This window comes from Lichenostomus cassidix, chromosome 4, assembly GCF_008360975.1.
Source record: "Lichenostomus cassidix isolate B80296 chromosome 4, HeHo_3.0, whole genome shotgun sequence".
Taxonomy (NCBI): Eukaryota; Metazoa; Chordata; class Aves; order Passeriformes; family Meliphagidae; genus Lichenostomus; species Lichenostomus cassidix.
This window is the reverse complement of record NC_139484.1, coordinates 1,972,948-1,995,522: the sequence shown is the minus strand read 5'-3', so window position 1 is coordinate 1,995,522 and position 22,575 is coordinate 1,972,948. Positions and strand designations below refer to the sequence as shown.

General features: G+C 42.9%; 1 protein-coding gene across 1 annotated transcript in view; it reads left to right on the top strand.

Moving 5' to 3' along the window:
- The first annotated feature begins 11,172 nt into the window (after positions 1 to 11,172).
- ARSJ (arylsulfatase family member J) overlaps positions 11,173 to 22,575 on the top strand; it is a 40,251-nt gene continuing 28,848 nt past the window's right edge. The window contains exon 1 of the mRNA XM_085057610.1: positions 11,173 to 11,848. Coding sequence (XP_084913736.1) covers positions 11,481 to 11,848 — 368 coding nt within the window. The 5' untranslated portion in view covers positions 11,173 to 11,480. The remainder of the gene's footprint in view (positions 11,849 to 22,575) is intronic.

Sequence of the window (22,575 nt, the reverse complement as noted above, 5' to 3'; positions counted from 1 at the left end):
GCAATATTCATAATACCCTAAAATCAGTTCAGTACATAGTATTACAGCAATTTGCATCAGTGCTCTATTACATTTTCTTCCTGAAAAATTTCTAAAACATATAAATATGTCCTTAAGGAAATCTCTCTGATCAGTGCAACAACAAAGGAAGGAGACAGATTGCTTGAAGCACAGTGTGTCATGTAGTAATTTCCAGCGGGCTAATCATATTAACAGAGAAAATACTGGTGCCAGTTTTACTTTAACTAGTAAAGTTTTATTGAGTGCTACTGTCCCTAGCAGCTGCCCTTAACTTCATGTGATTACAAAACCATCTACAGTTTGGAACTGGTTTTATAGCTCACCCTTCTTATAGGGGAGCAGCTGGCAAAAAGAAAAACCATGAAATACCAACACTTAAAATACAAAAAGTGGAAAAAAGGTCATAAATATAAAACCAAAATATTGATTTTCTTAAATCTCTGGTAATGACCTCACTGGGTTCTCCAAAATGCAAAGTAATCTGGGTCTCTGAGGCTCCCCTGAGTGTTATGAAAGTCAGTGGAGTAACCTTGATCTCAGTGAAATCCCACTGGGAAAGCCTTTTTTCTAGTTGATCCTGTTCTAGAACCAATGGTAAGCAGGGTTGAAGGGAGATCCCCCCAAAATAAGCCTCCTCACTGCTTTTCCTGTGCATCAGGACAGAGCTGTTCCTAAGGGGTAAGGGCTTCAACCCAGAAAACGTTTTGGGATCTCAGTTTTATACTATCGCCAGACCAAACCTTTAAAGGTCCCTTCCAAGGCAAAGCCAAGCACTCCCTGTCCCTAGCACACTGCTTTCTGTACCAGGGTGTTTTTGGATTGACACAGTTGTACTGGGCAAATAGCAGAGTTCCTGGAGCCTAATTGGTGACTCATGTCTCTTTGCAAGGTATAGAAGTGACTCCAGGAGAACTTGTGGCAGCCAGTATTTGAGGTCCTGTTACTTTAATTTAAAAAGTGACCTCACGGACAGTTTAGTCCATTTTGACATTCCTGCAGCTACCTCAGAATGCATTTTTGTGTGCATCCCTACAGCTCCCTGTGTGTGATGTATTGGAATTTTGTGATTCAGTGGTCTGTGGCAAACAACAGGTGAAGAGAAAGTGCTGTAGTTTGGAAATCATTGGAGTTCCATATGCAAACCTTCAGCAATGTGTGTTGAGTGATAAAAGAGTCTCCGCCGACCATATATATTACTTGTTTCTGTGACTTGGTTCCAGCCTCGCACATTTAAATCTTTTTAACCCCAAAATTTTACCCAAGGGACTCTTTTTCTGACTATTATGCTGTGCATTGGAAACAGTAGACTGGGATCAAGGCTCTGGATCAAAGTCTGGTCAGCACAGTACCTTCCACTTGAGAGTTAATACACCCACAGTATTAGTCATAAAGTGTGGAAAGGAACCAAGTTTCCTGTTCCATGTCTCCAGGCATATCCAAGTTACTGTATTCTTGGAATGAGGACCATGGGATATTTGTTTGGTGTATTTGAAATAAGCCATCTAGGAGCAGAACTGTGGATTTGATCTGTATTGCTAGTAATTGTGAGAGCTCTGCTCTAACCAGAGATTGGCATGATTTGCTGTAAAGCAAAAAATGGAAATGAATGTCTTCATCAGGACGGTTGAAATCAGACAAGAGAGAAAGAGGAATAAGTTGGAAGCAAGGCTGTTCTGGAAGAGACCTCCTAGGTTTTTGGCTCCAGGTTTCTGCCATAGCAGGGAATTGCCTTCTCAAACCCCATTTATACAGTTGCCAAGCCCATCTTTAATCAGTGACAGCCTCAGCATTAAGCAAACATAGGCTTCTTTGATTTTCTGAAAGCAACTTGTGTGGTTTGCCTCTGCATAGACTCTGATTCTTACAGATGAGTTCAAGCATCCAAATAATAACTTTAAGAATGAATTTTAATCTATGCATTCTGCTAGTAAAATCAAAATCTATTTATTCAATTAATCCACGTTTATAGTTTACCTTTCTCAGCACAGTCACAGGTTGCGTAGTGAATTACACAGCCTTTCTACCTCCATGTTTATTCTAAACCTGATATTTTGCTTCTGTGTAAATAGATGTGTCCATTTTTATCATTAATGTTGGCTAACATTTGGATGTTTCCTCTGATAAGGGTGAAATACAGCTAAATATATATAAGACAGCTGCTGGGCTGCTGGCTTTAACAATTTTATCACCATCTGAAAATTTACTGATGGCCTTGAACCCGAGTGCAAAAGGTAAATGAAACATGACTTGAGATGATTTTTTTTTAAAATGTGGGGGTGTTCTTGCCTTCTTTTCCTTAAAAAATGAAAAGAATGTGCATTAAAACCTCAAAATTCAGAAGAGATACAGAATCCAAAATGTATTAAACAAAAATGTTTTTAAAGATCCCATGAAAATCAGGTGCCTGATCCATGATCTGAAGACATGGAGCTTTGGCAGTATTGTAAATGTCCATGCATAGATTTATAATTGTTTATTTTAGAGACAATATTAGAAGGAATTTCCTATAACAATAAAAAGAGAGCTTGTATTTTACATCTCTTTTCCCAAAATGTCCAAAAGATGGATAATAGAGCTTACTTACAAATAATCATTGCTACATGTCAGAAAAAAGGGCAACACATTCTTTCTTGATTCTTGTATTCCACACAGTTCTGTTGCACAAAATACAATTCATGATTTTATTTTATGATGTTTGAAGTAGTGAAAATTTAGACCATACATGTTGTTACTGTGTCCAGAATTCTGAGGGTTTATGGCAGCAGGAGTTGTGTGGGTGAAAGAACCTATAAAATAAAGAGCATCGAAAATTAACAGAAATAACAATTGCTTTATCCATCATACAGTTATATAAAAAGGTATCGACCTACCCACAGCTGCAAATTATTTCAGCCTTAAGAGTAGATTTTGCCAAATACAGGCACTTAAAGTCTATTCTCAGGGAAAAAATGTAACCTGAGGATCAAATAACTCAAGGCTTTTGTAGGCTGATACAGAAACTGCTGACACCCAGTTGAGGAAATTAGTTTCTCAGGGCTTTTTCCTCTTTTTTTTTGCTTTTTTTTTTTCACTGCTGAATGTGGTGATAGTTTCTATTTCACAGCACTTATAAGGCCTTGCACTGGGGAATGGAAAAAACTAAAGTAGTAAGATTCTTACTGCCTCTAAGCCAAGGCAATTATTTTAGCAACTGCAGAATCATGATGCTGTAGCAGCTCGTGTCATTCCAAGAGCATTCCACAGCTCATTAGAGCTCCACAGCTGTGTGTCCATGATGTTCTATGGACATCAGTGGACCTTACTTCAAGCACTCCTTAGATAAAACGTGTTCCTCCTCTGGTAGGCACTGTGCAATAGTGTACCTTTAGTTGCACACTCCACAGGAAGTTCTTTTTTCCAGGACTCGCTTTGGGAATGTACCTGGAGTTGTCAGTGACCGTACACTTGCTCGCACAGGATATTCACACATTTCATGCCTGCAGCCTGTGGCACAACTCAAATATTTATTGTGAACTCTTAGGAAACAGCAAAAAAGAGGAGCAGACTGTTCTGTCTTGAGCACTTCCAGAAGAAAAGACCACATTTGCTCTCTAGAAACACAGAGGGACCTCTAACAACGCGTTCTTTGAACGCTCTGCCTGTGCCTTTTCCTGCGCTGGGAGAGGGATTTGCTTCCCGACACAACGTGCAATGCCGCAAAACTCCTAAGGCAGCATAAAAGTATTACTGTTCAGTGTCTGAAGAGATTTGTTCCTGGTGGAGCTGAGCTTAATGATACTGTCAGTAGTGCAGAGCTGGCAGTGCAGGACCTGCACGGGTAATTCATCCCGAACGGGAAGGCAAGGAGACAGGAGGTTTTCATTTCAGCGTAGGGAAGGAAACACAAACCCACCTGGGAGAGCAGCTTGGTTTTATTGCACAGCTCTGTCTGTCTAAAGTCCTCTCGCAGGAGCTGAGCCTTGTGCTTGGAAGAGGGATGTGGAATTCTGAGAACAGATAAGAACTGATGGGTGGTGAGGCACGATAACAGAGCATGCTGGTGAATCCCAACTTTGTTTTTACAGCAAAGCAAAGCTTTACTTTGGTGATCTCCTAAAAGAGGATTCGAGTTTCCTCGTTGCCCACAGTGTTTGGTTACTGGTGGAGATGTTTCATAAGCTTTGTGTGTAATTGAAAAGACAGCCTGATCCGAGCCATTGAGCATGCCTGACAGGAATTCAGAAGAGGGAATCGGTGGGGCTTCATCCACAAGCCCAGGACAGTGCTGGGGCTGTTAATCCAAGCAGTGATTTGTGTGATGTTACCAGAGCAGAACGCTGGAAAGGGTTCTCAGAAAATTCTTAATTCATTACGTGTTCAGTTTGGGCAAGCAGGGGATGGTATGTTTTCATAAATCCTGGCACTCATCCAGGCCCAGCTGAAATCCCTTCTAATGTATGGGGCTGCTGACTTTCAGAATGCTCACAGATTCCCAGAGGAAGTGAGAGAAACACTCTACCTGCAGAATTTCGGTTCCTTGTTATTACTTACACTGCAACAGTGCCCTGAGGCTCTAATTTGCATAACACAGTCCTATACAATGTTTTGGCTGGGATTTATCACCCTCTATGGAATCTGAGAGGTTTTACGCCTTTTTTAATTACTATTTGACCTTAATCAGCAGGTTTTGGTTGTTCTGGTGTTCAGAACACACTGCTGCCTACATTTTACATTTCTGTGATTCAGTGTGCCACTGAATTCCATTCTGGCCAGCTTTTGCAGTAGAATTTGATAGATGCATTCTTCTTCTTCATTACTTCTTGGTTCCTAAGCAACACTTACTTTTTCCCAGGTTAGTTATCCCTTTCACTGGTGCTTTATGACAGAAAGTAGACAGTTGTTTTGTTGAACACTCTGAGTGATTTTAGTATATCAAGGGGTTTCTTAAAGAATGTGAACTTGGTTAATTGTCATTTACATGTGTAGCTGCTCTGTTAATTTTGGAAGAATTGATGATTTCATTCTAGAAAAAGTGCCTGCAGCAAAAAAAGGCACCTGTAGCCGTTATCCACAACAAGCAATAGGCTTGGCAGCACAAGGCAAGAGAAGAGCTTTATTAGACAGTGACTCCTGTCTGTCGAGGAGGCCTTTTCCAGCAGACTGTAAATTGGGGCCTCACAAGGCTTTATCTTGGGGCCTCACAGCAGCTTTAATGAAGTTTATCTAATCTGTAGATGAAGAGAACATTTCTATCAAAGACCTTTCTAAGCGGAGATAGAGCCTCATTCATAAATACGGGAATAATAAAATGAGGAAATTCATCTCCGGACAACGTACATTCTCATATTCATAATAAATATAATTTCTCTTGAAATATTCACACATGCTTTGGTAATCTACCAAATTTGCATGAAGTATTGTTTGATTTAAATAGCAAGAAAGAAAGAGATTTATAGCACATTTCTCCTTAAAAGCCTTGTGGTTATTTTTTTAAAAATCTCTTTTATGATATTCTATGTCTTAATGCATATTTTGGTTATGTGTGTAAGCAGAGGGTTAGGATTGGGCGAGGAATGCGAGTAGTTGCCTCATGGACTGGACAGTATCAAATTCAGACTAGAAATAAAATACAGACGTTTCAGTGATTGTGGATGACAACTGGAATAGTGAATCAGGGTCTATAATCATAGTGTTTAAATGAAGTCTGAGTTAATTTCTAAAACATTTGCTCACTGTTTATAAGCGCATTATTTCAGGGAAGTTCTGTAGTCTCTATGGCTTGAGCTGCTACATAGATAGTCACGGTGGGCTCTTCCAGCTTTAAAATCTATAACTAAATCGACTTCTTACTGTCTTCACTAAGTGCTGCTTGGAAAATCTCACCATTAACCTTACAGTAAATAAAGCAAATGAAAGTTCTTGCAGTATGTACTTGCAAAAAAATCAAACATACTAGTGGGTTTAAAGCAAACCAAAGGCAGTATTTCTCACAGTGCATTAGCCAAACTGGCTATGAGATCAAAAATAGGAACAGGTTCAACAGAAAACCATATCATTTCCCTTCCAATTATTGACTGTGACACAGTGAACTCAGGAAATCCCCAACCTGCTGGGTGCTGGAAGGAACCCATTTGCCAGACAAGAGGCATTTGTTACGGCTCCGGGCAGATAAGGAATATGTCGGATCAAGCTTTATTGCTTTTTCCAGTGCATGCAGGAGGAATGCAAGTTAGTATTTGTCTGATTTGACTGGTTACTTCTGCTTTTGAGTATACTCCTCCTGTTTGGTTTGTGACTAGCTCGGATTACTGAGCCACATAGGTGACATTTATGATACATTACCTAACACTTTTCTGCAGCAATGACATTCTAGCAGTTAATAATTCTGAACTAGAAACGAGCTGAAAGAAATGGCCCAGGCAAAGGTGAAGGAGTGAGCTGTTGGGATGGGTTTGGGTTGGATTTTTTTTTTGGTGGAGGTAAAGACTGGGTGTTTGCGGTTTTCTGGGGTTTTTTTGTAACTGAATAATGATAAGGTAAAATTAGAATTTCCTACCACAGTAACCTCTGACATTGCAATCTGTAAGGTTCTGTACGAATGAAGCTTTCATTTGGTGTGGCAGTGGATCATCTAAATGCCATTTCTAGTACTTAACAACTATTTAAAACATCCTGAGCCTTACAAGCACTTCATCAGCATTCTTCCTGCTGCAGACAAGCACCGTTCCCAGTTTAAAGCATTCCTCTCCCTCAAAGCTTGCCTTGGAAAGGCACAGCATTTTGTCAGCTGTGCACCCGTAACCTTGAAATCAAGTAGTTCACAAGACCAAAATAAATACTTTGAATTATATTTTGCTATAGTTGTACCCTTTTGACCAATCTGTATTTTCAGCTTTATTGTTGCATGGGATAAAAAAGTCCTGTTGTGTGAATGCCAGGCAATTGGTAGAACACTTGCAGCAGTCTGTGGTGTATCCCTCCTAAACCAGGAAAGTTTTGTTCTGGACAGAGAAAATGGTTTTTCTTCCATTGTAAAACTTCAGTAATTTTGAAAAGATAATAAATCTTCCGTCATGTTTAAACTTCCTAGGTTTATGTTGCATTATAAACTCGTGCCTTGCCCCACTTCTCTCGCTCTGGCCTTTTTAAGTGCACTAGAGTGCAGTTTTAAACAAGAGTGCAAGTTTTAAACAAGGCAGGTGACCTTTGTGTGAAACCCCACGATTTAGGAACAAATGAGACTGTTCCCTCTGTACTGTTAGTACCAAGGAAACTGTGCTGGACATTCTAGCTGAGAAAGAGATTTAGACAACATGCCAAAGCTTCAAAGCACTAACATGCTGATGGCTGTGGCAGTCTCTAAATGTGTGCTGTAACCTCTTCAGATTATTTGGCTTTCCAGAGACTCAGTAAAGCCAGAAGACTGTCCACACCCCTTGCTCTCTGATGGCCAGAGCACTGTAACCTGTGTTCAGCAACCTGGTCTAGTGGAAGGTGTCCCAGCCCATGGCAGGGGGCAGAAACTAGATGATCTTTAAGGTCCCTTTCAAACCAAGCCATTCTGTGATTCTATGACTTCTCCTGGCATCAGACATAAAAGGTCCCCTTTTCCTACAGAAGCACACCAGTTACTGCTTCCAGAAGCAGCCATTTCAGTAGGACTACAGGAATTTAAAGACTTGGTTCTGTTTCATGTGGGACCATAAACCTAATGTAACTGGGAAATGGGAGACTTCCAGGAAGGCCACCACCAGCTCTAAAGCTGTGTTGTTTCAGTGATTACAGGGACTGACATGAGAGGGATATCTAAGGTCACATCCCAGATTTCTAGAGTGACTTTATTGGCATCAGTTGAGTGATCGCACATTTACATCAGTTTCAGGCAGCTGAGATCAGAATCTGGACCTTTGCCTATGAAATACGACAGGGAGCTGAGGAAAGTCTGTGTTAAATATAGCATAAGCTAAGAGCAAAGCTCTGTTTATGTCATCATAAAGCAGGGAATAAGCCACGGGTGGAATCTGAGCATTCCCAAGCAGCACATCTGTAAATTAATTACCAGGGTCCACCAAAGGAGGGAAAGGGAATGATGTAAGGCCCGTGACTCACCAGACTTGCATTCATGTTTTAGTTTGCTGTTTTCAGTGATGAGTGCCTGGCAAAAGCACAGCATCCACCTGGAAAGGAGAATGTAGGGGTGTTCTGCCTTTTCCTTTCCCTGTGAGGAAGGTACACTGAGGACAGGGGCATGCAGAAATGAACCGAGGTGAAAGGAAATGCACAGTTACTGTTCTTGGAAATATGTAGAATATTGACTCTGTGTGTAGGCCAAAGCCTGCTTCGTTCTTCCTCTAGTTGCAGCTATTCAGCTAAAAATAGCAGTTCACAAAGCTGTTCTTTAGGCAAAGTTTCCTGGCCTCAGGCATAACTAGGAAGAGCACTGAACTGTACATCCCAAATTGGATCCTTCGTTGTTACTGACAGCTGTGAGTCACAGGTAAGGAGAAACACGTAGTCTCCAGCTAGGAAGAATTGCCATTTTAAGACTGACCTAAGGGTTAGAAAAACAGTTATAATGTTACCGTAGGAGCGTTAGAACTTGCATCTATTTATTTCTCTAAACTGTCCTCCGAAGACCTCATTTACCATTATTATTCCTGTTTCTCTGTAACTTGGAGTGAAACGCTCTCAGGAAGAGTGCTGGCACGAGGAATGAGGGTTTGCATCTTCAGCATTTGTGCTGGAACTCTGTCCAGTCTCCTTCACCACAGGACTGTCACCTTTCCGAGGCAACTGGCACCAAGGGCCAGTCAGGGCAGAGCAAGGAAAGAGAGCACGTGTTCTTTTTGTGATGTCCTTGTGTGTCAAACATGTCTGGCTCGGGAAGAGCAAGGTTGGCTGGCAGCCTGACCCGAAATAACCAGCAAAGGGCACCTCTAAGAGCCCCCCCCCCAGACTGCAGATAACTGCAGATGAGCCTCCAACTGCAGCCATCCTCTCTGCACACATTTAATTTTATGGGCTCAGTACACACCGAGACAGCATAGCAAGGACTGAAAATGTATCCCTTCCTAATGGTGTGCTAAATTCAATTTTAACTAGTGTACGTTTGAACTAATGCATTCACTGCGCTCAAGTTTAAATACCTATGGATGTTCAGAATTTTTTTTCCCTCAGGGAAAAAATACTTCCTCCAGCTTTCACAACTCTTCTGTTCCTTTCACTAAGCATCCTGAATGGGCTGTATAAACCTTGGCTACAATTCCTGAGCATTTACAAATATTTTCTTAAGTGGAATATTAATAGCACATTATCTTCTAAGGCCTCTCTGCTTGAAGGTCAGCTGAATATTTTGCTGACATAAGCCTACTTTTGTTTTGCAGAAGTGGTAAAAAAAAAAAAAGGGAAGCTTTGTCAGGCCCATAAAGAGAGAAGGTCAAGTTTATAGATGTCTGGCAGAGATTGCCCTCAGATATTTTCATTTGCAGCTGGGTGGAGACTAACAGGATTTGGTATGGTTTAACGGGGCGCTGGAAAGTCACTGGCTCTGTTCTCCTCCTGTCCTCATACTGTGCTCTATGGCATCTTCTTAATAATACATTTTCCCCCCTACTTTACTACTAGGGGAAAAACAAAACAAAACAACTTGATCAGATACTTATCATGATATTCTGATGTTTGCCTGGATCCATGGTGCTACTACAGCTTATATTTAAAGGGGATCATACTTTGTGTGAAAGGCAAAATGGCATCACTAATCTGGTTTGCACTTGACCATTTATGGATTTAGGTGTCTACATACATACTTTTGGTCTTGTAAATGTGGGGAAAAGGCAGGAGTGAAAATTGGAATAGAAAATTCTTTTAAAGGGAATGTAATTGCAAGGAATCCTAGAATGGTTTGGGTTGGAAGGAACCTCTAATTCCAACTTGCCTGCCATGGGCAGGGACAGTGTATGAAAATGTCAGGGTTTCTTAAGTTTATGGTTTTGTATTTTTTTTTTTTAAGAACTAGTGTTAACGTGTTGTGATTTCAGAAGGTGTTCTACCTCAGAAGTTAAACTCTGCAGGTTTTACAGTGCAGTTGTAATTTTATTGTATCATTTTTCAGTGTGGACAAGCCCTTATGTAGCATGCCAAAATCCCAAAACCACTTTTAATTCCACGTTTCCCTGCTGTAGCATTGAAAACTTCAGCACAATGCTTAGTTATTTCTGAATAGCTCTTTTTCAATGGAAATTTTAGAGTGGGGATATTTTTTTACAGCCTGATGTGAACTGAATCAGTTAGATTCGACCCAAATTAAAGTTCCCTCAAGACAGCACTACTTTATTTTTAATCTGGGAGGGATCCCAGAGGGATGCAGGAAGTCTCTTGGCAGGGACCACCAGCTGGAGCTTAGCACAGAGGTGCAGGAGCTAGAGGGCTTGGTCCAAGTGGCTGTTTAAGAGTTAATAGTGTATAAAACCAAGTTTGACTAAAAGTTGTTCGTGCTGACTCACGTTAGACTGGTCAGACCCGCAGATTTACTTCAGTTGAGCCTAATCGTGTGTGAATATCAATTTCTGCTTGACTCAGTGTCTTCCAGGATGGAGTGAAATTGTATTTCGCAACTGCAGCACATTCGTACTTTACCCCAAATTCTTAAAAATGATTGTATTCTGCAAAGGCGCATTCCTGGCGTTTGCCACAGCCTCTCCAGAATTGGAGGGTTTGGGATTTGGGGCTGTTTTGTGGCTGGAAACAAATCCGGTACGTTCATACCTTCCAGATGTTTGTGGCCAAGTCAGAAACACTTAAAACGATCAATATTTCGAAGGGGCAGAACGGGGGGGGACATGTAAGACCACCTCGCTCTGGGGGGGAGGCTGGGGCTGGCGGCCGAACGGGCTGGGGGGTTCTCCTCTGGGATGCGGGGGGCGGGCAGAGGGGAGGAGAGGGAAAGGAGGAAAAGAGTTGCGGACGGGGCGGGCAGGGGCAGGAGTCGGGGTTGCGGAGGGGCCGGGCAGGGAGGAGCGGGGCTCCGGGCGCTGCCGGGGCCGGGTGCCCCTGTCCTCCGGCGGGTCCGGGCGCCGAGAGCCACCGGGGGCGGTGGCGAGGGTGGGCGGAGGGAGCGGGGAGGGAGCGGCGCGGCCCGGCAGCGCGGGGGCGGCGGGGGGGCGGCACGTCCCGTCCCGTCCCGGGGCGCCCCGGCTCGCCCCGACATGGGCAGCGGCCCCGGGACGGGCTGGCAGCGGCGCCCCGGCGCGGGGCCGGGGGCGGGCCGAGGGTGCTGTGACCCCCGGCGGGGCCCTGCCCACACGCCCGGCTCCGGCACCGGCTCCAGCAGCTGAAGTTGCCGAAATCGGGGTGACTACGATGTCGCCCGCCCGGTAGGAGCCCTGACGGGCGCTGCCTGCCCCGAGGCCGCCCGGCTTTGTTGGGGTTTTGTTGGTTTATTTCCTTCTCGTTACTGTTTTTCTGCCCTCCCGCCGCGGTGGATGGCCCGCGGTGGGCGCCGCTGGCCGCGCCGCCCCTGCCCGGCGAGGATGGTGGCGGCGGTGCTGGCCGGGCTCTCCCTGCTCAGCCTCCTCACCTGCGGCTACCTGGCCTGGGGCAGCCGCCGGGCAGGTACCGGGGAGGCGCCGGAGAGCCCGCTGGGAGAGGAGCCCGCAGCTGGTGCTCCCCACTCACAGCCGCACATCATCTTCATCCTGGCCGACGATCAGGGGTTCAGGGACGTGGGGTACCACGGGTCCGAGATCCGGACGCCCACGCTGGACAAGCTGGCTGCCGAAGGGGTCAAGCTGGAGAACTACTATGTCCAGCCCATGTGTACGCCATCCAGAAGCCAATTGATCACTGGAAAGTAAGTTTGCGACTACTTCATCATTCACCTCTCCAGCCTAAATGCTGTCCCTGTTGGAAAGAGCACGGGTAAACCTGGCTGGTTTGCCTCTGGGTTATCTGTGGGCAGAAGGTGCCTCTCTGACTCCCTTAAAACCCTTGAATGGAACAGGCTTGTGATAAGTTTGAAATGGCGAAATAAAGCTGTCACCCAGTGAGGCAGGAGGGTTCAGCGCTGTGAGCTGCCCCGTGGAGTGCTGGAGCACCTTGGTGTTACAGCATCACTCACAGACGTGCTGGTTGTCAAGTCACATTGCTATTGCTGGGGAGCGAGCAGCTTCACTTTGCTGTGTGATTTCCAAGGGACTCAGAGGAGGAGTCATCTCAGGGAGATGCCAGCCTTACATTTTCTCCTCTGTGTTCATTGCAGTTGGGTCGCTGGTCTCACTGACATTGTCTTGATGTGAGTTCGGTCCAAGGGTTATCCTGAGTTTATGAGGTGGTTTCCCAGTGTGTCGTGTATGGATGAGCACAGGGAATTCAGGCTCTCTCAGCACCCCCAGAACTGTGGCATCACTCTTGTCACTTTGCAAACAATACAAACTTTACTCATAAGCCACTAAAATAGGTGCCTCACCTAACCAGTGAAAGCACAGGCTGGGTGTTGTGCTTTGCCTTAAAATTGTGTTACATTGTAGTCTGCTAACAAAATAATTACCCAACCTCAGGCCTTCTTACATCAGAAGGTTAATGAGGATTAAGGGGGGGGAGTTCATGTATTTGAACTGTAGGAACAATTTCCAAATAGCTCCATGGGTGCACACATTTATTCTCTAACAAAACTGCCTTGTTTCTGTTTAGCTTAATTCCCTTTGACAGGAACGGGGAACTCTTAAAAGAACAAAACAAAATGAGAGGAATAAAGTTTATTTTTTCCTTTCCTGAAGTATAAATAGGAACAAGACAATGTTAATACTGCTGGTAAAAGAAACACATGTTAAATAAGCAACTGACCCGGTGTCTTGCATCTCCATGTGGTAGAGCTAGAGATAATTCCCAGTCTCAGTCTAGTTCTCAGACTTGCTGGATGAGGAAGATTTGCATGGGGAGCTGACATATTATCTAGAGCAAGAATTCTACACAGGTTTTTGTTTTGGTTTTATTTCTTTTCTTTGTGCAGACTATGTCTCAGAAGTTATTTCAAGGCACCTCCTCACTCATTCACAAGAACAGAGTTGCCCTGCAGCAACTGAAGCAGCAGCTTACAAGGGAGACATGTGCCAGGATAGTGTTCAGTGCATCTTGGTTGTCTTTAAAGGCAGGCAGCAGTTGGAGGCCAGGAGCTCCGCCAGCAGCACGTAGCCAGCCAGCTTTCTGAGGATGATGGTTTGGGAAGCAGTGCTTTACAAAGGGAATGTCATGCTGCACAGGAATGACTCACGCAGCAGCTGCAGGAGTGGGATGACCGGGTTCCAGTGGAACTAGGGTGCTGCTCTGGCTCTTGAAGGCTGCAGAGATTGTCTAAACATGAAAATGAATACAAGTGAAGGATAACAGTAACTTAGTTTAACTGTTTTGATCCTTCTTTAAATACAATAAAAGGTAGATATGTTCTGAGGAACCCTGCTCTTTTCATTGGCTTGCCAGGCGGAAGTGGTTCTGCAAATCTGCCTGCTTTGGTTTTGGAACCTTTTATAGGAAAAAAGAAGTTTGCTTATACTTTGTCGTTATTTTCTTAGTGTTCTGGTCTAAAGCCCTTAGAGCTTTTTTTTAATGTTGTTTCTCTGTAGGGAAAAAGGAGCAGTAGAGACAGAGCTATCTCGCATGACTGAGAAATCAGAGGGATTGGTGAGGGGTTAATAGGCCGGGTAGAGTACTCACAAGGCAGGTTCACAGAATACTGTTTCCATTCTGGCTAGAGGTAAATGCTTTGGTAATTGCTTTTAATGCCTTCTTAGAAGGGGCCTCTTGATTAAAATGCCAGGATTTGGACGCTTCTAATGCAGGACAAGTGCTGTTATTTCTTGAGTTCTTAAACATGTTAGTTCAAGGCTAAAAAACAGCACATCTGCTGAAGGATCACCTGGGTGCTCCACACCTCCTAATACTTGACATAGTGTCAAAGAATAGTTTAGGTTGGAAGGGACCTTTAAAGGGTCACCTAGTCCAGCCCCCTGCCATGGGCATGGACACCTTGTACTAGAGCATGTTCCCAAATATTACCTTTTGGATCAGTCAAAGCCAGAGGGACTTGTGTAAATCAGAGTCGTGAGGGAACACTGACTCAGGTTGCCAAGTGGGAGTTAAATTTCAGAGAAGACTCTGAGCAGCCCAAATTCTTCATAGGTCTCCAGGCAGCCCCTCCATGGGCTGTGTTAGTAAAGGGACCCTTCTTTTGGTGGCTGTCCTGTGTGTGAACAAGCATGGGGAAGGAGGCTGGCACGTTAAAAGGAAGAGGCAGAATTAGTTTTTTCCCCGCTGTGCTGTACCACAGTGTGGCAGCTGGTGAGCTTGTCATCCTGACCCCTTCTGATTCCTTGTCTACTTTCTCACACCCTGTATGTGAGGCTGTGGCTACTTTCAATCCTTGCTTTCTCTCGGTATTGTCACTTTCCCCATCCACTACATCCAAAACTATTGCTTTTAGGCCACTGGTAGGGCTGGCTTCCACAGCTTTTTATTTCAGGCTCTATTTCTGTGTGTGTGCCGGGGGGAGGTGGGTTGTAGCTGAGCTGAGCCTCGGGAATGGAGAAGGAAGGCGTGAGCCAGTGGGCTGAGGGCCAGTGGGATGTGCTGGGGCCATGCAGGGAGGTGAGGGAGCAGCTCTGGAAAGCAGCTGCTCAGCGGGGATGGCAGCAGGGACCTGGGTGACAGGGTGTGCTCTGCCTTGGGCAGCCCTGGGACACTGCCTGACCTCTCCAATGTCATACAGCTGGACCAGACCTTTGGTCACCAGCAGGCTTGGGTGTGAGTGACATAGCTTGTCTCCAGATTATTTCATGTGAGACGGTATTTTTTGTGGTTGTTTCTTTCTTGAAAGCAGCAGACATACCTCAAAAACTAAACAATTTGAGCAGAATGGTATACCTGGCCGAAAGCCTGTAAGCTTGGATGAACATCTGTTGGGGTAGCTGCCCCAGTTCTGTGTAGAGGGCATTATGCAATGTAGTGGTATTTGCTGGAGCAATACTTAATTTAGCAAAGGAATTTGACAATTAATACTGACTGATAAGAATCTAGATGTAATATGCTGTAAATGTTTCTGGCAATATTTAGACACCTACTTCCTCCTCCAGGCTCCTGGTTTTCTGGTGACCATCAGACTTGTAGCCTTGGCACTGTGATGTGCCTTGGAATCCTCCTGGGCCACAGGAAGGTTCCTCATCTGTTCAGGAGTAGGGATCTCTCTTTGTAGAATCTGCTGCACAGCTGGGGTTACAGATCGCTGAGAATCAACTCCTTTTCTGAGCCATGGAAGCCCTACGCTCATCTCAGGAATGAGCTTTGCACTGTGGATGGAATGTGGAGTTGGGAGGTGTGGGAAATGCTGAAAGTCTGGGGAAATAAATGCTTTTTTTCCCCTGGGATAAAATGGCATATTGAGAATTTGCTGATCCAAAGTAGACAGAAATAGATTGTGTTGTCAGTAAGCATAATCTGAGTGTTATTGTAATATAAGTAATTATATCTGTAATCTAATTCAGAAATACCACACATTTATAAATATATGTATGTATAGCTATGTGTATTAGGCAGATGGTTCTAGGCATCTCTGTGTAGTGATACCTAGTTCAGCATTAAAAATGACAGTTTTTGGACAAACGAAGATTTCTTTTGGCAAACAGAAGTAGACTAAGTACTTTGAATGGAAAGCAGTGTAGCTGACTTCAAGCAAACAGTCCTTCACTCTGAGGGATCTGAGTTCCTGGTAAACCTCCTCTTTCCCTGCCTCCTGGGTGCATCATGGCCCAGCCTGCAGTTCCAGCAGTGTGTTGCTCTGGGAAGGATCCAGTACAGTGGTGCATGACTAGGAAGTTGCCTGCTGTGCTTTGAGCTGCAGTGAAGGGTCTTGGAGCCTTGATGGGATACTGTGAAGCATATGTAACACTCCATTAGCTATATTCCCTTTTCTGTAGTTAACAAAATATGAGGTCTGCAGAATATCAGCCTTAAGTACCGAGAGGTGACCTGATATTTTATCTGCTCTGGAGTAAAGGGACTTGGCAGTCTTCGGTCCCGAGTTTAATTCTAATCAGTGTTTCCATTAAGAACCTGGATGATGAAATAAAATGTCCTGATTAAATGTGCTGGTAAGATAGGAGGGCCTGACAGCATTGAGGGACTGTAGTGATACTGAAAATCATCTTGACTAATTAGAGAAATAATCTGAAAAAAAACCTAATTAAAGCCAGCAGTGATAAATAGACAATGCTCTGCTGAATTCCTGCAGCAGGAAGAAGGCTGGGGATGGTGATGAACTCCTTAGACCATATTTTGTTAGACAAGTACCTGGAATTACAGTGCATTGTTCACTGAGTATGAGGTCTACAATGTCATGCTGTTACAAGAAAGGCAACTCTCAGATGAGTTCGTGAGAATGTGGGGCTTGGTAGGTCTGTGAAGAGCCCTTCTGCTCCACAGCTGGAGGAGTACTTTTGCCCAGACTTGGGCATCATTCTCCGAGAGCGACGTGTGCATTATTGGAGATTGTCCAGAGAATGGTGATCCTATATCTCAGAGAGATAACCTGGGGGGAAGGATCAGAAGAAACAGAGTTTTTTAGTCTAAAGAAGAAAAAAATTGGAAGGGGCGTGGTAAGTCTCCAGTATTTTAAGAGCTGTCCAGAGAAAGGACATGTGTGTTCAGTGTCATGGTGGGTGGTACAAGAAATGAGGGGTTTGCTGGAGTAGGGGGAACTTCAGGTTAGATCAGAGGGAGAACCTGCCAGTGTAAAGACTATGAAATACTGGAATAGCTGGCTTTGAGAAATTGCTGGGTTTCTTCACTGGCAGTCATTAAGAACAGTATGTCAGGAGTGACATCATGTAGTTGAGTCTGTCTTGAGGAAAGGGGTTGAACAGGATGGTGTCTCTTGCAGCTCAGATTCATCTGTGCCTCATTTGAAGTACAGATTAACTACAGAAGTCTTTCTGAGGGACAGTGTGAATAAAACACTGCTAAATGCCAGAAACAATTTCACCGTTTGCTCTGAGGGAAAATACTGTGTGAAAGTTTAATTTCAGTTTTCTTGTAGAAATTCCTGTTTCCTGCATCCTCGTTTTCTGTGTAAATTGTCAAGATTTTTTCCCCCTAGGCCTCATAACTCTTGGAGTATGTCATTGTTTATTTCTGCTGACTTCTTTCAGGACCATTCGTGGGACGGCTGCCAATGATGTTGAGGTATCTTTTTCCATGTTCTTATGTCTTTCACTTAGGATGACATTGTCCATATATACTTATATATGAAGCGCACACAGAGAACAAGTAAATAATTAAATGCAAGGATGTCTTTTTCTTGTTTTGTTCTGCCTCTGTTTGCTCTCCTCTGTTCTACAGAAAATTGGATCCAGGTACTGGGCTGCTCTGCAGTATTAAGCTATAAGAGGTCTGCCCATATCACTGTAATTAATAGTTGACTGCACAAAGGAGCATGTGGAGCACAGGGCTGGAAAGGAAACTACGTGCGAACAGTCAGGATAAAAAGTAGCACGTGGAGGAAGTAGCCAGGTGTGGGACTGGTTGTGGTAACTTTTTCTTCCATCACTTTCTGTCAGCCTCTGAGAACATTGATGGGTAGTAAAAGTCTGTTGCATGGAACAAACAGCATTACCTGACATCTAAAAATAACTGTGTAGTGGAAATTGATTTTTGTTTTTCATTTTTCCATTTATACAAAGTACAGTAAGCTAAAGAAATATAGTTGGAAATAAATTTAGAAAATCAGTGACTGTAAATTATCACAACTCCAAAGAGGTTGTTATAGACATTTATCTCATGGTTTGGTTTTGTTGGGTGTTTCAGCTCTAAAAGAGAAAGTATATTCCATGGAAAAGTTTAGCTTAAGGAATTTAGCTCTTTTAGTATTGTTCCTGATACATGCTTTGTAATTGATGATACGTAGTGCTGCCTGTGACAAGAAGTCGAATACTTGAATAAGTGATGGCGGTGGACTCCAGTTCTCACTTTTCACTGTTACTCTTCCTGCATGAGACCCTTTAAGTGAGTCAAGGTGAGAAGCTGAGATGGGTGTCTGAAAATAAAACTGGAAATGAAAAGGTGGGATTTGCTTTCCTGTCAAAGGATTTAGACCAAATTAAATGGGACAAATTAAATTAATGTTTTCGTTAAAACACTTTATATTTCATAGAAAGATTTTCCAGATTAGTGAGCTGAAGGTCAGAAGAAGGGAAAAATCTGTCCACATTCTTTCTGTCTCTGTGACACTTGCGTGGGTGATAATACGAGACCCAGGGGGTTGTTTTCATAATTGTATGTGTCTTAGTGCAGAGTTTGGATTTTTATTGCACTTTGGGTTTTAAATCAATCTTTGAGATTTCCTGTTGATTCAGAGTCAGATTTTTTGTGCTGAGGTGAGTTTGCTCCATTCTAGAATGTCTGTTCCAGAACGAAGGAGGTAGTTTCACCAGCCTTTTTCCAATTAATATAAATTGCACGAGGCAAAGGAAGACTGTGCCTGTGTGCGTGATCTTGTGTAGGATGTGTTAGCTTTCTCTGTATCAGTAAGCTTTTGATCAAAGCTGCCCAGTTTATTAGTTTTCTCACTTAAAAGCTGGTAGACCTGGCTGCTGACCTCAGCTTCTCTCTGTACATGTGAACTGGGAGGCTGGAATGCAGTAGAAAGAGTTCAGAAAGAAACCAAGACAACCCTAATGGGTAACAAATTTAAAGGATTAATACAAAAGATGTTCTAACCATTGAGGTTTGACTAAAATAGCTCTGTGGTTTGTGATAAAATTGCAGAATTTTAAATAGGGAACTGTATTGTACCTGCTGGCTCATAATAAGAAAGCAGTTAAATATGTTTCATCATTCTAGTTCAACTGCAGTTGTAATACGTTAATTAGTGGTGTCAGCTATCACCTACTTATTAATTCAGGCTGTTATCAAAGTATTATCAAGCTCTAGGTTGGAGGGACAGGATGTTGCTAGAGTTGGAAAACAAATCTGGGATGATTAGATACATTTTAATCTGCTTCAAACACAAAATTATCTTCCCAAATGCATCTCTGCAGAGACGGTATTAGACTATAAGCATTAAAGTAGACATTATTAATGTCATAAGTATGTTGTGGCCCCAGAGCCTTTGTTTTCAACTTTGGGGCAGAAAGTTCATATATGGAAACCGAACTGATTCCCTGTTTTTCTTAAACATCTGGTTAGTGAGGCCATTTGTGCCATGGCAGCTCTCTGACTGTCTTGGCAATCTGATTGTAATTGCAGGATTCAAACTAAATTACTTCGGCTTTTATTTTACTTTTTTTTTTTTAATTGAAATATTAATTCAGCTTTTTGGCGTACCTTTTAATTCCAGTGCATTCTCTTATCAGAATATTGGCTGTTTTCTAGCCAAATCTCTTGTGTCCATTTTCTGATTCAGTCTACTTTTATCTCCATTTATGCATTTTAAAGCATTCCTTCCCTGAAAGAGAATTTTCTCCCATTATGAGATAACGTTATGTAATTTTTCTTAGCATTTATGGAACACAAGTGGATACCAAGGTACTGCTTTAGAGACGATCTCTGTGATAATAAGCTCTCATGAGAAATGAGTTCCCTTCTGTTTTGAAGAGGCAGAAAATTACAATTTTGAAGAAACACTGTAATTTGAGGGAAATAGGAAGCTGAAGGGAGTGGAGAAAATTAGTCTCAGGATAGGGGGAAGCAGTGTAGTATCTTCAGACTAAATATACTTTAATAGACATACTGTTGCCTCACAAATTGTACCTCTCTGAATGTAATAAACTTTGTCAAAATAATATTTACCATCGCATTTTATATACTTGGTTTTAGTTGTCATGGATCAGAGTTGATAAAGTCATAGAAAACTAGGTTTGAGGGGACCTCTGGAGGTTGCTGAATTAGGGCCTCCTGCCAACTTATATCACACAGTAGGGACATGCTGACTTTATAAACTCTTCTTTATTGTTTGTTTCCTCCTGGAAATAAAAAAATATTGCCAAGTATTCAAGAAATTGGAATCTTGACTGTTAGGGGGTATCCTAACTTTACCGTGTTGTCAGTTTTAGTAAAGGAAACTGTTTCATGAACTTTTTTGCATTTAATTTTTTTTTCTTTAGAGGGGCCAAATGATATAATTAGTGACTTCGTTAATGACCACAGCATAATGGCAGCTCCTTCCTTAATTGTTCCATGGTCCCATTTTCAAGAGCCTTCAGAGGAAGCTATTCCAGTCTGCTTGCTGATGTCTCTAAAAAGCAGAGTTTTTTTTTACTTTTGTACATACTTGACTACCATTATTCCACATTAATTCCAATTTCCAGTCTCTTTGATTCTTATTTCTTAAATTATTTTATGATTCTGACTTGTCATGATAAAGTTCTTGGTGGAGGGGAGGAAGGAGCAATGTACTTCTGTGTTGTTTCTCCCCTAGTGTAGAAGTAGTCCAGGGAAAAGATTAAATATTTGGAGTGTTTGCTGCTTGGTTTATGGCCCTCTCCATTCTTACCAGCTTCTGTTTTCATGTTTCTTACTAAATGTGACCTGGAAGTGCACTGGGGTTCAATAGCCTGAATTCCAGCTGTTATCTCCTGCAATGCCTTGTCTTTACCAGTAAACTGGGAGATGTAGCTTTTCCTGGCAAGTCCTTAAAGTGTTTTTGAATCTGAAAAACTCTAACCTCAAGATGGTTCTTACTGTTATACATGCATCCTGCGTGTATCTGAGTCATACCTGCTCACTTTGGTAACAAAAACATATATTTTGTTGCCATTAACCATGGTGAGTCACGGTAATGCAAAATGAAATTTGTGGGTTACTCTGCTTTGTTTTTCTTTATAAGCAAGATGCAGCCTGAGACATCTTGAAAGGAAAAAAAAAAACAGAGTGGAGCATTTGTATTAAATGATTTCATGTCGTACTTCGGTTTTTGGGGGATTTGGGGGACATTGCTGCTCCTTAACAAATTACTGATCTTCTTAATAAATGTATGTAGGGTCAGAAGCAGGACGAACAACTCCAGCAGTCAGTCAGACAACAGAGATTTTACTTTCTGACCTTGGGATCATTTGCCGAGATTAATTTTTTTGAGCAGCTTTCCTGTGGGGTGAGGCTGCCCATCACACAAGGGGGAAAGCGGTGAGCAATCCCTTTCCTCCTCAGCTTCCATGGGGAAAGCTGTTGCCTGATTTTTGTTTCTGTGGTAATGCAGGTGTGTGTTTTAGAAAATGAGGCCATTTATTAACTTGACCCGCTTGCCAGTTCCTTCTGCAGCCTCCCATCCTTCCAGGGGAAAACCACAGGAAATCATTCTATCCATAGTAATACTGGTGCTCTGTGCAACCTTTCCCTTCTGTCCTTCAGGATGCCTCTCTGACCTTTTCCACACTATCCCCAGAAAACATTCAAGCCTTTCAGGTCATTCCAGAATTAGTTTTAAGCATTTGCAGCCTCCCAAACCTCTTCCAGGCTTTCCTGGATACCAGCCCACCAGGATGTCCTTTTGGAGTCTTCTCTCTGCTTCCAAGGCAAATCAATTTGGCTGCCAGACTTAAATCCATTCTCTTCATTTTCCCCATTATCCTGTCTCCAGCACCATGCAGAGAAAGAGCCAAACCAAGTCTTCGCCACAAGAATCAATTGTCTCACCCTGTCCTGTAGCTCTCTATTCATTTCAGGTATTTTTTGGCTGAAGAGCAGCTTGATGTGTCTTTCAGATACAATCAGAATTAATGTTCCTGCTAATCAGTTACTGGTATGCATAAAGCTTTGTATGTGTAAAGAAATAATACTTCTGCTTGCCTTATCAGAATATTTTGAAGCTGGATTAATTGTAGCTGATCACAGTTGTAAATACACTTCAAGAAGTATAAAAGGTAATACTCCTTGCACAATTCTGAAAATATTTTCAAACTGTTTAAAAGCCTATTGTCAAAGGAGATTTTTCTAGTAAATGTTTAATTTTGTACCGTGTAGCTTTCTATCAGCATTATATTTTAAAACTGAAAGAGAAAAGGTGATACTATCAGGGAGGAGAAGGAACTTTACAAAGGTTATGCTAGTCCCAATAGTGTTTGGAAAGGAAAACAAACCTCAGGCACTTGGAAAGAGTTCAGGGATTTCTAATTAGATATGACATGATATGATAAGCGATGTGATATGATAGGCAAGATTATTCACCTTTTAAGTTCACCCTTCTTTATTCAAACCAAACCACGCTTCCGTGATTTACTCCAAGCCCTGGAATTAGTTCTCTGCTGCTGCCAGCCTGTCTTCGAAGTGCAGGGAAATGTGTTGCACTTAGATTTGCAACTGCTGTGAGGACAAGGTGTTTCCAGGAGAGCAGATGTTCCTTGTGTGCCTGCAGCATCCTGGGCTCCGTGGTGGCTTGGCTGCTCCCGGCTCCTGCGGGATGAACTGTGTGCTTTGGGTAGAAATCCACCGTGAGCTGGTGGAGAGCTGGTGTTCTCAGCTGAGCCCTGTGGTTCCACTTCTTTTCCTGCACAGCCCTATGGGCTGTGTTGGAGAGAATCCCAGCTGGACTCACTGGAT